A 13,763-nucleotide genomic window follows, 5' to 3' on the forward strand; every position below is an offset into this window, starting at 1 on the left:
TAAAAAGTTTAAGTTTTTTATAGTTTAATTTATTATTTAATTGTTTTATTTTAATATTATAGCGAAGGAAATATATACTATCTCTTTTTTTTAAAATTAGTTTATTAATTTTTAATTTATTAATATATTTTTTTATATATTGCCGTATAAACTCGAGGTTTAGGAAGGCTTTTTTTTAAATCTTTTTAAGTTTATTTACGTTTATTACGGCTTTTATAGCTTATAGTCTTTTATATACTTTTTTATATATAATTAATTAAAATTTATAGTTAAAATAAAAAAGGGATTTTTTTATATTTTCGCTAACTACGTTATTATATACGAACTAGGCTATTAATAGTAATATTACTTAATTATTTTAGTCGTAATTTATATAATAACGGAAGTATATTTTAAAAATTTAATTAATTTTTTTTATTTATTTATCGGTTTATGGATAGAAAAAAGTCGATAATTTATAATCTATACCGAGTTACGAAATTAAAAATCTTTAAAATTTAATAATAAATAGCTTATTTTTATTAAAAACTATTTTTTTAGGTAAACCGTAGTTAATAATAATTATTTTAAAGAAGGTATATATTAATTCCTTAATATTATTTACTTTTTTATATAGTATAAAATAAATAAATTTAATAAGTCGGTTAACGATAACTAAGATATTATTGTATTATATATTCGTAAGTGGTTTTTTAGATTTTAATAGTTTAATAATAAAATCTTAAGAGATTAAATACTATACTTTTAATAATACCGATAGAGGTTATAGCTCTTTATAAGGCTTATAAAGGCTATTTTTATTTTTTTTATAAATATTATAGTTCTTAATAGCTTTAATAACTTTTACTTTTATAACGGTTTTATTATAATATTAATAAATCCGTTTTTATATCTTTATAATATTTTAATAATTATATATTTAAATATTATAAATTTTTATAATAAGTTTAGGAGTTATTTTTTTAAATAAGTTAATATTAACTTTTTTAGTTATTATAAAAAGTTTTATAATAGGTATAAGATTACCGTTATCGTCGTATTTAAGGATTATTTATATTTCCTTAGGGACCGTAACTTCGTAATTAAGTCGTTTATTAAAAGCGTTTATTTTACCGTTTTTTAAACCTTTTCGGTAAATAATTCGGAAATTAAATTTTAATAAAAATTCGTTTTATTTAATTTATTATTTATTTAGATTTTTATTTATTATAAAGTTCGTAAGGTTTTTATAGTTTATATAAATAATAACTTCGTATTTAATTTTTAAAAACTATAGTTTCTATTTTTTAAACGTTTTAATTATAATTATTAATTTTTTATTATAAATTTACTAATTTAATTCTACTTTATAAAACGCTTTAAAATAAAATATATAAAAGTAAAGTATTTTTTATTAATTTTATTATTTTAAAATAGCTTTTATAACGAAGTCTAAGGCGTTAATTTTAATTTTAAACGGTTTTTTTAAATCCGGAATTATAATTACCGGTTCCGAAGTAATTAAATTTTTAACTTTATTAAAAGCTTTTTTATATTTTTTATTTTAAATAAAGGTTATATTTTTCTTTATTAAATTATTAAAAGGTTTAATAATGTTAGCGTAGTTTTTAAAGAATTACTAATAAAAATTAATAAATCCTAAGAATAATTATACGTTTTTAATATTAATAAATATAAACTAATTCTTAATTATTATTATTTTAAATACTTATATATAAATTTATTTTATTATAATCGTATAGCTAAAGAAATCTATTTTTTATATATAAAATTTATATTTATTAAACTTAATAAAAAGTTTTATATTTTAAAATTTTTAAAATATTATATAGACGTGTTTTTTATATATTTCGAAGTTAAAGGAGAAAATAAAGATATCGTCGAGATAAATAATTATAAAAATATCGATATATTCTTTAAATACGTAATTAATTATTATTTAAAATATAACGGGTATATTAATAAGTTTAAAAAGTATAATTAGGTATTTATAAAGTTTTTTATAAGTTTAAAATACCGTTTTTTATTCGTCTTTTTTTTTAATTTTAATTTAATTAAATACCTTTTTAAGGTTTATTATAGTAAACTATTAAGCTTTATATAATATTTCCTTAAGTTTTATAATAAAAGGTAATAAATAATAATTTTTTTTAGTGATTTCGTTAAGTTTTTTATAGTTAATTATAAATCTAAGCTTTTTTTTATTTTTCTTAAGTATAAAGAAGATTAGTATTTTTATTAAAAAAGATAATAGTTTAATATAACCCTTTTTAAATTTATTATTAATATACTCGTTAAATTCGTCGTATTTAAATTAATTTATAAAATATAGTAAATAGAATTTAAATTATATTCCTTTTTTTAATTCGATTTTTATATTTTAATTATTATATTTTAGTAGTCCTGTTTTTTTTTTTAAAGCGAATAGTTTTATATAAATCTAATATTTTTTAAATATAGTTTAAAATAGGTCCGATCTTTAATCGTCCGTACTAAGTATAAATATCTTAATAAGTTTTATTATTTTAATAAAAGCGATATATTTAATTTATTTTCGTTTATTAAGTATTATATAAGACTTATTTAAACCTTTTTTTTTAAATTATTTAATAATTAAGTCTATTTAATAGAGTTAGCCGGTTTTCTAATTTATTTATAAATTATATTTTTATAATTACGAAATTCTTAGGATAACGTCGGTATTTTTAATCTCTATAATATCGTATTTTAATTATTTTAGTTAATTATTAATATATATCGTAAGGTATATAGTCTTTTAATTAATATATCCATTATTATAATTAATTTATTTTTTTTCTATTATTCGTAAGGTATACGGGTTTATTTTTTATATTTATAATAATTTATATTTATTTACTATTTTTAGTAAAATAAAGATTTTTTAAACGCCGCTATTAATAATAGCGTTTATATCGTATTTATTTATTTAAAATTTAAATTATAAATATTTTTTATTAAAGAGTGTTATAAAATATAAAAATTTGTTTATTTTAGCCGCTTTTCGTTATTCCTTTATAATTAGCGTACTTAGTTTTTTAATATTTTAAAAGTTAATATTTTTTTTTTATAAGCCGTTTGTAGTTAATTATTAAATCGGGGCGCTTTTATCTTTTAATAAGTAAATATAGTACGTTAATAATATTATAGATGTTGTTTATTTCTTTATTAATAGGTTTTCTCCCCTTAAGAAATAATTTATAATTTCTAAATGTTTTAATATTAAATTATATATTTAAAATATATCGGTTATATAGGTAGTTTTTTAAGTCCTTAGTGAGTTAATTTAATTCTTTTTAAAAGCTTATAGATTTTTATTATTTTAATTACCTATTTAAATCGGCTTCTTTTTTAATAATAAAATTATTAATATTGAGTAGTATTTTATAATCGATTTCTAATTAAGTACGTCGTTAAGCGACGTCGTAAAGTTTATTTAAATTATAAAGTAATTATTAATTTATTAGCTATTTATAGTTTAATATATTAATATTATTTAAAAAAGGGTCGTAGTCTAGTCCTTTAATATTAAATTCTATAGATATATCGTTAATAATTTTTTTACTTAAGTTATTTAACTTAATATTTTTTTTAAATATAGGAAAGTTTTATTTTAAATAGAATATATTATTTTTTATTATTATTTTAAATTATTTATATAATCGTTATTATAAAATAGTAAAGACTATTTTTATAATTAAATATTAAAGAATATAAACGTTTATTATATAATAAGCCTCGCTTAGTTCCTTAATACGTTAATAATAATGTTTTTTTAACATCTAAGGTCCGTATATTAAATATATAATATTTATTTTTTTATTAATTTTGTATTTTAATTAAAAAAGGTTTTTTTTTATTTTAACTTTTAATTATTTTTAAAATCGTTATTAGAGTAGGGCGAGTATTATTTTTACGTCTAATCGTTTTTTTTTTAATAATCGGCCGGCTTTATAATAATTAATTAAAATACGAATATAATTTTTATTATAATTTTTTATTATTAAAAGGCGTTATTTATAATATTAAATTATTTTATTAAGTATTCGTTATATTATATAAATAGATTTATTTAAAATTTATATTTTATAAGCTAGGATTTTATTTTTTAGCTAAAGTAAGTCGTTTTTATTTTTAATTATTATCTTTTTTTTTAATTTATTTTTTATTATCGTAAGGGTTTACGCTTATTTAGGAAAGTTAATAAGTTATATTTTAACTATTTTATATATTATTAATAATATTTAAATATACTTTTTATTATAGTTTTCAATAGTTTTAAAATGTTAAATTATTTTTTATTTATTTATTATAATAAGGGTTTTATTAAAGGGTTTTTTAAAGTACTATTTTAATTATTTTTTATTATCTCGGTAGGTAAGGTAATTATTATTATAATATATAATTTAAAAGAGTGATTTATAAAGTATTTTTTTAAAGGTAATATTAATTTATTTTTTAGGGATAGGTTATTATTAAATTCGTTTAGGCTATTTATAGTTTTTAATTATATATTTTAGCTTATTGTAGTTATAATATTTAAATTTTTTTTTTAATAAGATTAGTTTCGTTTTGTTATATTAAAGTCTATAAGTCCGCTATATTATTTATAAATAGTAATTTATTAAAGGTTATTATTCTTATTATAGTAATGTTTTTAATTAAAATTATATTAAAATTACTATTAATATTTACGTCTTAAATTAAGTTTTTATTATTATTTTTTCTTTTTTTTTTTTTTTTATAAAAGTAGTTATCGATTTTAATTACGAGTTTAGTATATTAAAAGAAATCGTTTAATTTATTAATCTTAGTAAATTCGTTCTTAAATTTATCTTTTAATCCTTAATAAAATATAAAAATTTTAATATTATTAATAAGATTAAATTAAGTATTAAGGCGTTTAAACTCGGCTAAGTAGTCCTTTATTAATTTAATTTATCAAAGTTATAATATATTACGCTCGGCTTATTATTTTTTATTTAGATTTTAAAAAAACGATTTAAAAGCTTTTTTAAACCTATCGAAGTTATAATAAATATTTTATATTTTAATAAAATATTCATTAAAGGTCTTTTTTTTAAAATACTTTTTTTAAAAAAGTTCAAATTATTTAAAAGCTCGTTTTTTAAAAAAGTTAACGATATATACGATTTTTTTAATTTCGTTATTAAAATCTTTTTAATAAAAGTTTTAAAAGTTTTTAATTTAAATTAAAAATCTTTTTAAGGTTTTAAAAGTTTTATTAAAAATAATAAATATATTAAGTTTAAACTTTTATTATCTTTTATTAAAAGGGGTAGTAACGATATTAATAGTATTTTAAAATGTATTTATTTAATTGGTAAAGTTTAAAACTTTTTAACGTTTGTTTTTAAATTTTTTAAATATAATGTTAAGTATTTTTTATATTTCGATAATATCGCGGTCGTTTTTAACTTAAGCTTTTATTAATTAAGTAATAATAATAATAAAGAGGTCCATTAGTTCTTTATTATATTAAATATTTTAATTAACGACGTAGCGTATTTAAATATATATTATTTTATTAAAGACCGCGTCTTTATTAAAATTATATTTAACGTTAAGTATTTTTATATTTCTTTCGGCTTAAGCTAGCTTAGTATTTAAAACTTAAAGCTTTTTATTTTTATTAAAAAAAAGTTAAATAAATATTATTCGTATTATTTAATAAGTTTTTATAAAGTCGACTTATTAAATAAGAGTAATTAAAATATTATGGCTAGTTAGTCGTAATAAGGTTTATATTAATCAAAGTCAGGGCTATAATATTTATAAATAATAATCGTTATAAAAATAATTTTAATAAAACTATTATTTATAAATCGTAAAATAAATAAAGCTTTAGTAATTAATTATAGTTTTATTAAGTAAGTTTTTAATAAAGGTAATTAAAAACAATTATTAAATTTAATATAAGAATTAATTATTAAAAAAGCTATAGAAGTTTATCCTCGAGCCTAGCTCGGGCTATCTTATATATAAGTCTTAATTATAAATATATCCTTTATTATAACTTATTTATTATTATCTAACCGTTTATTAAACGGTCGTCCGTTTTATATTTTTATAATCGCCTGTTTTATTTATTTACGGGCGTCCGTTTTTTATTTTATTATATAATTATAGTTATATAATTTATTTATTATTTTTTTATCTTAAGGGAGGCTATTTAAGTTCTTATTATTATATATATAGTATAGTAGCCGCCGTAGGTCCTGTGGGGCAGGGCCCTGGTTTAGTAATACGTATTAGGTCGTAATATATAACTTATTTTTTTATACGTACCGTAGTTATTCCGTTATTAATAAATCGTTTTAGACTTAGGTTTAGGTTTTATTTAGTGAAAACGTTTATTAAATTATTTTTACCGTTAATCTAACGGATTTTAAGAATTTTACGTCGCTTATATAATTACCGTAAGGTTATAATATTTATTATTAGCCTTTTTTTTTTAGTAATTCTTAACTTAATAAGGTATTCGTATAATAAATAAGAATTTATATAAACAATCGTTAATATTATAAGTAAAATTAATCGATTTATAATTCGTTTAAACGTAATAGAGATTATATGGGCGAAGTCGACGCCGTGAATTATCTTATAGACCTCTAAGGTTAAAACGCTTCTAGTTATTTTTTTATTTTTAATTAATAAATAATAGACGATATTACCGTAAATCGTGAATTAGTTATTTTTTATGGCCTCGTTTATTAAAATAATAATATATTTAAGTTAAAAGGTTAGATTTACGTTATTTGCGAACGATCCGTTAATAAAAATATAAAGCTTAATAAAGGCTAGATTTAACAAATAATAAGTTAGCTTACGATTTAGGTTTGCTATTTATTAGCTTAGCCGTTTATTTAGTATAATAACGTTTTTTTTAGTTAGATCCGTAGCTTGCGTTGCTTTTACGGTATTAAACATTACTTTTAATTAATAAATATTAATAATATACAATCCTTTTATTTATTTTACTTAATATCTCTTCTACTAGTTATATAATATAGAGTTAACGAAAGTAATTTTTTTTTTTATCTTTTTTAATAAAAAACGACGGTATTATTTTTAATTATAAAGATCCCGTTATTAAACGTTAGTAAGTAATTAGCGGTAAGGATCTCTTTTAATTTAGCAGTAAATCCGGCTTTTTTAAGCTTTTTATTTTCTTTTTATATAAATTCGATATTAAATATGCTTAACGTATCGTTAGTTTATATATTAACGATCCTATAAGGTCTTTTTAAGTAATTAGAGATTAATAAGTATAGATCGTAAGTTAATATAATTATATTTAGCTATTTAATATAGAAATCGTAATAGGTCGTTTATTAATAAGTTCCTAATTCTACTAGCTTATATAGTGGTTTAAGTATTTTAATAATCGTACCTTTTGGATATTTATTAATTATTTTTTTTAAAAGGTAGGTAAAGATCTTTTATATTAAATTAGTAGCGGATTATATATACGTTTACGTAATATCTTTATTTTATATATAATATCCGTTTCTAATAAGGGAAGGGATTAAAATTAATATTAACCGTTAATTACTTTTTTAAACCGTCGGCGATTACGTAAATAATTCTATTTTTTTAACGTCGTTATATTTTTAGATTACGTAATGAGATTTCTTATACGGTACGTTAGTTCCTTTGTTTTTAATTTTTTGAATTATATATAATTTAAAAATTTATAGATTAGCGTATTTATTTAAATTATATAGAACGAAGCGATATACGCTTTAATTTTATAAGGTTTTTATTTTAACAATATTTAAGGCCTTATAGGGCTTACTTTTTACAGTAATAATCCTTTTTTTTTATAATTTAAAAGTTAGTTTAAAGTCTATTTTTTTTTTAGCTAAATAGAAAATATCGGTATAATTATTAATTAATCCGCTATAGTTAAAGAGTTGTGGAATTAAGTTTTTTTAAAGCCGACCTCGCCGCCGCCGCGGCGGATTTAATAATTAATTATTTAATTTATTAGTTACGACGATTTTATTAAGAACGATTTTTAATTAGTCGATTTAGTCTTTGCCTTTTTAGATAAGAAGTAATTATTCGACCTTCCTTAGCTCTTTTTTTTTTTCTTTATGGATTATTTTTTTATTTATTTAGTTATATAGTCGGATCGCCGTTATTACAATTTTAAATAGTTAATCTCGATTTTTTATAATTATATAGGAGCGCTTATTAATAGAGATTAGTTTATATAGTCCGGTTTATTTATTTATAATATCTTTTTAAACCTATATATTTAAGTTTAATAAGATATTAAGATTTTACGATATATCGGGCCTATTACGTGCCGCTAAGGCTTTATTAATTTACTTTTTTACCCTTAGATTTTATAAAGCTCGTATTACCTTTTCGATTACTTATGCTTTTTAAACGATATTAAGCGATAGCGGTAACGAAATAGTAGTTTTAGGGTACGATTTAAATATTAAAAGCATTAAAATTAGACCTTATAGTCTAGTAGTATCGTTATAGTATTTTAATATTATTTATAAATAGTCGTTATTTATGAGATCCGGGCTTTTATTTTTAATAATTTTAAACGCTTTTTTTAATTATTAATAGGCTCGTTCGATTTTACCGATATTATAATAGGTTTTAATTAATATTATTTTTAACTCGATCTTATATAATTTAGCGTTTTTTTTAAATTTAGTAAATTTAAAGTTGGTTTTAGTATTAGTTCGTATACCGTTAGGTAGGCTTTAATATGTATTAATTTATTATATTTTTAGCGTTATTTAAATCGTTTTTATTTAAAGATTAATAAAAAACTACCCTATTTAAAAAGAGGTAATTAAATCGATTATATAAAGAACTGGCCGGCTATTTAAATAGAAAACGTTTATTATTATTTTTCAGTTAAAGTTAAACTCGTTATAGATTTTAAATTTAAATCGCTATAGGCTTTATACGTTTATTTAATATTAATAATAGAATTTAGTTAAATGTTTTATTACCGCGATTTTAACATCGTTATTTAATTACTTAAGTAGGGTATAGAGCTTTTAAATCGATAGGTGACCGAACCTCCGATAAAGGCGCCGTAGTTCGGTCTCTATAAAGTAATAAATCGATAAGATACCGGTCTCGAGCTTTATAAAAGCGTAGCTTTATTATCGTTTAATAATTTTAAACGCTTTACTATTAATAATTTTATTCATAAAGTTTTTAAACGTAATACTAAAGCGATTTATATTTATTAAATATAAAAAAAAAGGCTTATTAATAAATAATATATAAAAAGTTATAATACCGAATTAGGTCTAAATATTAACTATTTTGATCTCGATAAGTTATTCGCTTAGTCTAAACATAATCTTAGCGATATTAGCCTTAGCGGTGTTAAGTTTAGTTAAATAAATTTTTTTTAAGGCTTAGAACTGCTTTTCTCTCCCTATTAATTATTTTAAAGCTCCCGTATTTAAAACAATCCTTTAAAAAGTCTTTAATTTATATCGATCGTTAACGAAATAAGTTTATACGATCCTTTCCGTTTAGTTAATTAGATTATATAAAAAAGGTTTTAACGTTATTATTAAGCTTATTTTTTTTTAAAAATTACCTTTTTTTTTACTTATTCGAGGTTAAAAGTGAGAGGTTTTTGCCCCGGATTAGATTAAAAAGTCTTAAAGTTAGGTAATTTCTTTATTAATAGATCGTAGCTAGCCGTAGAAGAAAGTATATTTATTTAAAGCTTCTACGGCTTACTTTTTATTAAATATTAAATAGTTAGTTATTAATAGGGTAAAATAGAGCTATTGGGTTTTATTTAAAACGTTTAGATCCTTATTATTATCGATTAAGTAAGCGGTTAGATTTTTTATATTTTTAAACCTTATAATAAGGTTTATAATCTTAAGCGATTTGCCTTCGTAATCAATAAAGAATTAATTATATTTAGTTAGGTTGGTTTTACCGGCGGTTCTTTTTACCTTTTTATATTACTTATATACTTTAGTTTTTTTTTTTTTAAGTGATTATTAGACTAATAGCCCTTTTTTTAATATACGTAGTATTTTTAAAATCTATAGAACCTTATCGTAAGAGGCTTTTAGGGGCCGTCCGGAGCTGTTTTTTTATTTTAGCCTTGCGATCGGGCGCCGTATTTAACTTTTTTTTTTTTATTATTATAAATACGGTTAATTTAATATTATTAGTACGGTTTTTTATTAATTAAAAATTATTATTATTTAAGTATTTTAGTTTTAATATTAAACCCGGTTTTAAGTTGAGCGTAAAGCGTTTTATATTTATTAGGCTAGCTTTATAAAGTAAATTTTATTTCGTTAACTCGTTAAACTATAGTTAATAAATAATCGATTTTCTATTCGTCGGTTCCTTTTATTAATAAGGTTTTATTAATTTTATCGATCCGTAAGATAGGCTTTTTAAGGATTTTTATTTTTAGTTTATTTTTTATTTTTTTTATTATTAATCCGAATGATAAAGTTTTAAGTTTAGTAAAAAGCCTTTTTTTTTAATTATTAATTTTAAAACGGTTTTAAAAGGCGTTAATAATTATAATAAAGTCGTTTTAATTAATTATTATACGTACGATTTAATAATAATATTTTTTAGTTTTTTTAGTAAGAACGATAGTAATCGTTAAGTAATATTAATAATTTTAAATTTTAGTTTTTTTATAATTAGTATAGAATATAATTAAAATCTTTTATAAAACCTCGTACCTTCCCCTTAAGTATTTTCTTTTTTTAAAGAAGATTTTATATAAATCGGTTAGCTACTGTATACTAGCCGTTTCTAAGCTTAGATTTTTATAACTTATTATTACGGCTAGCTAGTCGTAGTGAGGTTTGTATTAACAAAAGTCGGGGCTACGATATTTATAAATAATAATCGTTATAAAAATAGTTTTAATAAAACTATTATTTATAAATCGTAAAGTAAATAAGGCTTTGGTAATTAATCGTAGTTTTATTAAATAAATTCTTAATAAAAATAACTAAAAGCGATTATTAAATTTAATATAAAAATTAATTATTAAAAAAACTATAGAAATCTATCCTTAAGCTTAGCTTAGGCTATCCTATATATAAATCCTAATTATAAATATATTCTTTATAATATCTTATTTATTATTATTTAACGATTTATTAAACGGTCGTTTATTTTATATTTTTATAATTATCCGTTTTATTTATTTATAAACGTTTATTTTTTATTTTATTATAAAATCGTAATTACATAACTTATTTAAAATTCTTTTATTTTAAAAAGAGCTATTTAAATTTTTATTATTATATATATAATATAATAGCCGCCGTAAGTCTTATACGACAGGGCCTTAATTTAATAATACGTATTAAATCGTAATATTAGCTCCTCTTTTTAAAGGTTTAGTCCTTAAGATTATAAATAAATCGTTTATTTTTAAATTAAGGAATTATTAAATATTTTTATTAAAATATACTAACGCTATATTAAATTAAATTAAAAAATTGAAATTATAAATAGCTACGTCTCGTCGTCGTTTATTATATATTATTTATTTTTTTAATAAAAGTATAAAAATAATACTATACTTAAATTATTATTCTTAAGGCGTTCGTTATTTACTTTTTCTCAATTTTAATATTTATAAAATATATTATCGTTTAGGTATTTTATATAATATTTTTATTAATACTATTTATATTTATAAGTTTTTTATAAATAGTTTTTTATAAATCTTAATTAATAAATATAATAAATCGTTTAATAATAGAATTTAATCGTTTTAATTATAAAAAATAAATAAAAAAATCGCGGTTTTAAAAGAAAATTATAAAACTATAAAAAAAAGCTAAGGCTTATTAAAAGGCTTAAGCTAAATTAAATAAATCGTTATTTAAATTAAAACGTTTTCGTTTTTAAAAGTAAATAGTATTTAAAAAAAGTTATATTATATTAAAAGAATTTTTTAAAAATACCGAGAGTATTTCCTTAGCGGCTTAAAAAGCGTAAGTTAATAATATTTTTAATATTATTAATTAAAATGCCGTAATAGTTAAGAATTTTAGGTTTAAATTTAATTTTAATATTTTTCAAAAAATTATTAAAAGTTTTAAAAGTTCGTAATAAGTTCTTATATATTATTTTTATATTTATAATTTTTTTATTTAATAAGGTATTTTTTATATCTTTTTTTTAATTTAATAGTTAATAATTTGTTTAACTTCGTATTTTAGTTTATTAAGTTTAACGATAATACGATTTTTAATATATAAGCTTTTAAATATTAATTTTAAAAATAAAATATAAAAAACCGGGTAATATCGTATCGTATTTAAAAGTTTTAATTTAAAATTAATTAATAAAACTTTTTTAATAATTTTAAAAGGTTTAAATATTTTATAATCTAATTTATTATTTAGTTGTTTTGTTTTAATATTATAGCGAAAGAGGTATATATTATCTCTTTTTTTTTAAAATTAATTTATTAATTTTTAATTTATTAGTATACTTTTTTATATATTGCCGTATAAACTTAAGGTTTAAGGAGGCTTCTTTTTAAATCTTTTTAAGTTTATTTACGTTTATTACGGCTTTTATAACCTATAGTCCTTCGTATACTTTTTTATATATAATTAATTAAAATCTATAATTAAAATAAAAAGGGGATTTTTTTATATTTTTATTAATTGCGCTATTATATATAAACTAGGCTATTAATAATAATATTATTTAATTATTTTAATTATAATTTATATAATAATAGAGGTATATTTTAAAAATTTAATTAATTTTTTCTATTTATTTATTAATTTATAAGTAAAAAAAGGTCGATAATTTATAATTTATACCGAGTTATAAAATTAAAAATCTTTAAAACTTAATAGTAAATAGCTTATTTTTATTAAAAACTATTTCTTTAAGTAAACCGTAGTTAATAATAATTATTTTAAAGAAAATATATATTAATTCCTTAATATTACTTACTTTTTTATATAATATAAAATAGGTAAATTTAATAAGTCGGTCGACGATAATTAAGATACTATCGTACTATATATTTATTAATAGTTCTTTAAACTTTAATAATTTAATAATAAAGTCTTAAGAGATTAAGTGCTATACTTTTAAGGGTATTAGTAATAATTATAATTCTTTATAAGGCTTATAAAGGCTATTTTTACTTTTTTTATAAATATTATAGTTCCTAATAGCCTTAATAACTTTTACTTTTATAACGGTTTTATTATAATATTAATAAATCTATTTTTATATCTTTATAATATTTTAATAACCGTATGCTCGAGTATTATAAACTTCTATAATAAGCTTAGGAGTTATTTTTTTAAACGGGTTAATATTAACTTTTTTAGTTATTATAAAGAGTTTTATAATAAATATAAGATTACTATTATCGTTATATTTAAAGATTATTTATATTTCTTTAAAGACTATAATGTTACGACTTAACACGTATTGCTAAACCAGGGCCCTGCCCTATAGGACCTACAGCGGCTATTATACTATATATATAATAATAAAAATTTAAACGGCCTCCCTTAAAATAAAAAAATTATAAATAAATTATATAACTATAATTATATAATAAAATAAAAAATAAATGCTTATAAATAAATAAGATAAGCGATTATAAAAATATAAAACGAACGATCGTTTAATAAACGATCGGATAATAATAAATAAAATATTATAAAAAATATATTTACGATTAGGATTTATATATA

At 18.4% G+C, this 13,763-nt stretch overlaps 4 protein-coding genes across 4 annotated transcripts; all 4 read right to left on the reverse strand.

Annotated features, from left to right (window-relative positions):
• Positions 1-490: 490 nt before the first annotated feature.
• On the reverse strand, positions 491-640 carry CORC01_06867 (uncharacterized protein; the record flags this gene model as incomplete). The annotated part of the gene is made up of 1 exon (XM_022618505.1): positions 491-640. A coding segment is annotated over one exon (150 nt), but the record flags the coding sequence as incomplete, so codon positions are not given.
• A 1,449-nt stretch (positions 641-2,089) lies between these two features.
• Positions 2,090-2,236, reverse strand: CORC01_06868 (uncharacterized protein; the record flags this gene model as incomplete). The annotated part of the gene is made up of 1 exon (XM_022618506.1): positions 2,090-2,236. A coding segment is annotated over one exon (147 nt), but the record flags the coding sequence as incomplete, so codon positions are not given.
• Positions 2,237-12,218: 9,982 nt separating this feature from the next.
• On the reverse strand, positions 12,219-12,437 carry CORC01_06869 (uncharacterized protein; the record flags this gene model as incomplete). Its single annotated transcript, XM_022618507.1, has 1 exon — positions 12,219-12,437. A coding segment is annotated over one exon (219 nt), but the record flags the coding sequence as incomplete, so codon positions are not given.
• Positions 12,438-12,891: 454 nt separating this feature from the next.
• Positions 12,892-13,041, reverse strand: CORC01_06870 (uncharacterized protein; the record flags this gene model as incomplete). Its single annotated transcript, XM_022618508.1, has 1 exon — positions 12,892-13,041. A coding segment is annotated over one exon (150 nt), but the record flags the coding sequence as incomplete, so codon positions are not given.
• Between the last annotated feature and the right edge of the window lie 722 nt (positions 13,042-13,763).

Source organism: Colletotrichum orchidophilum, assembly GCF_001831195.1.
Source record: "Colletotrichum orchidophilum strain IMI 309357 chromosome Unknown Scaffold_53.1, whole genome shotgun sequence".
Taxonomy (NCBI): domain Eukaryota; kingdom Fungi; phylum Ascomycota; class Sordariomycetes; order Glomerellales; family Glomerellaceae; genus Colletotrichum; species Colletotrichum orchidophilum.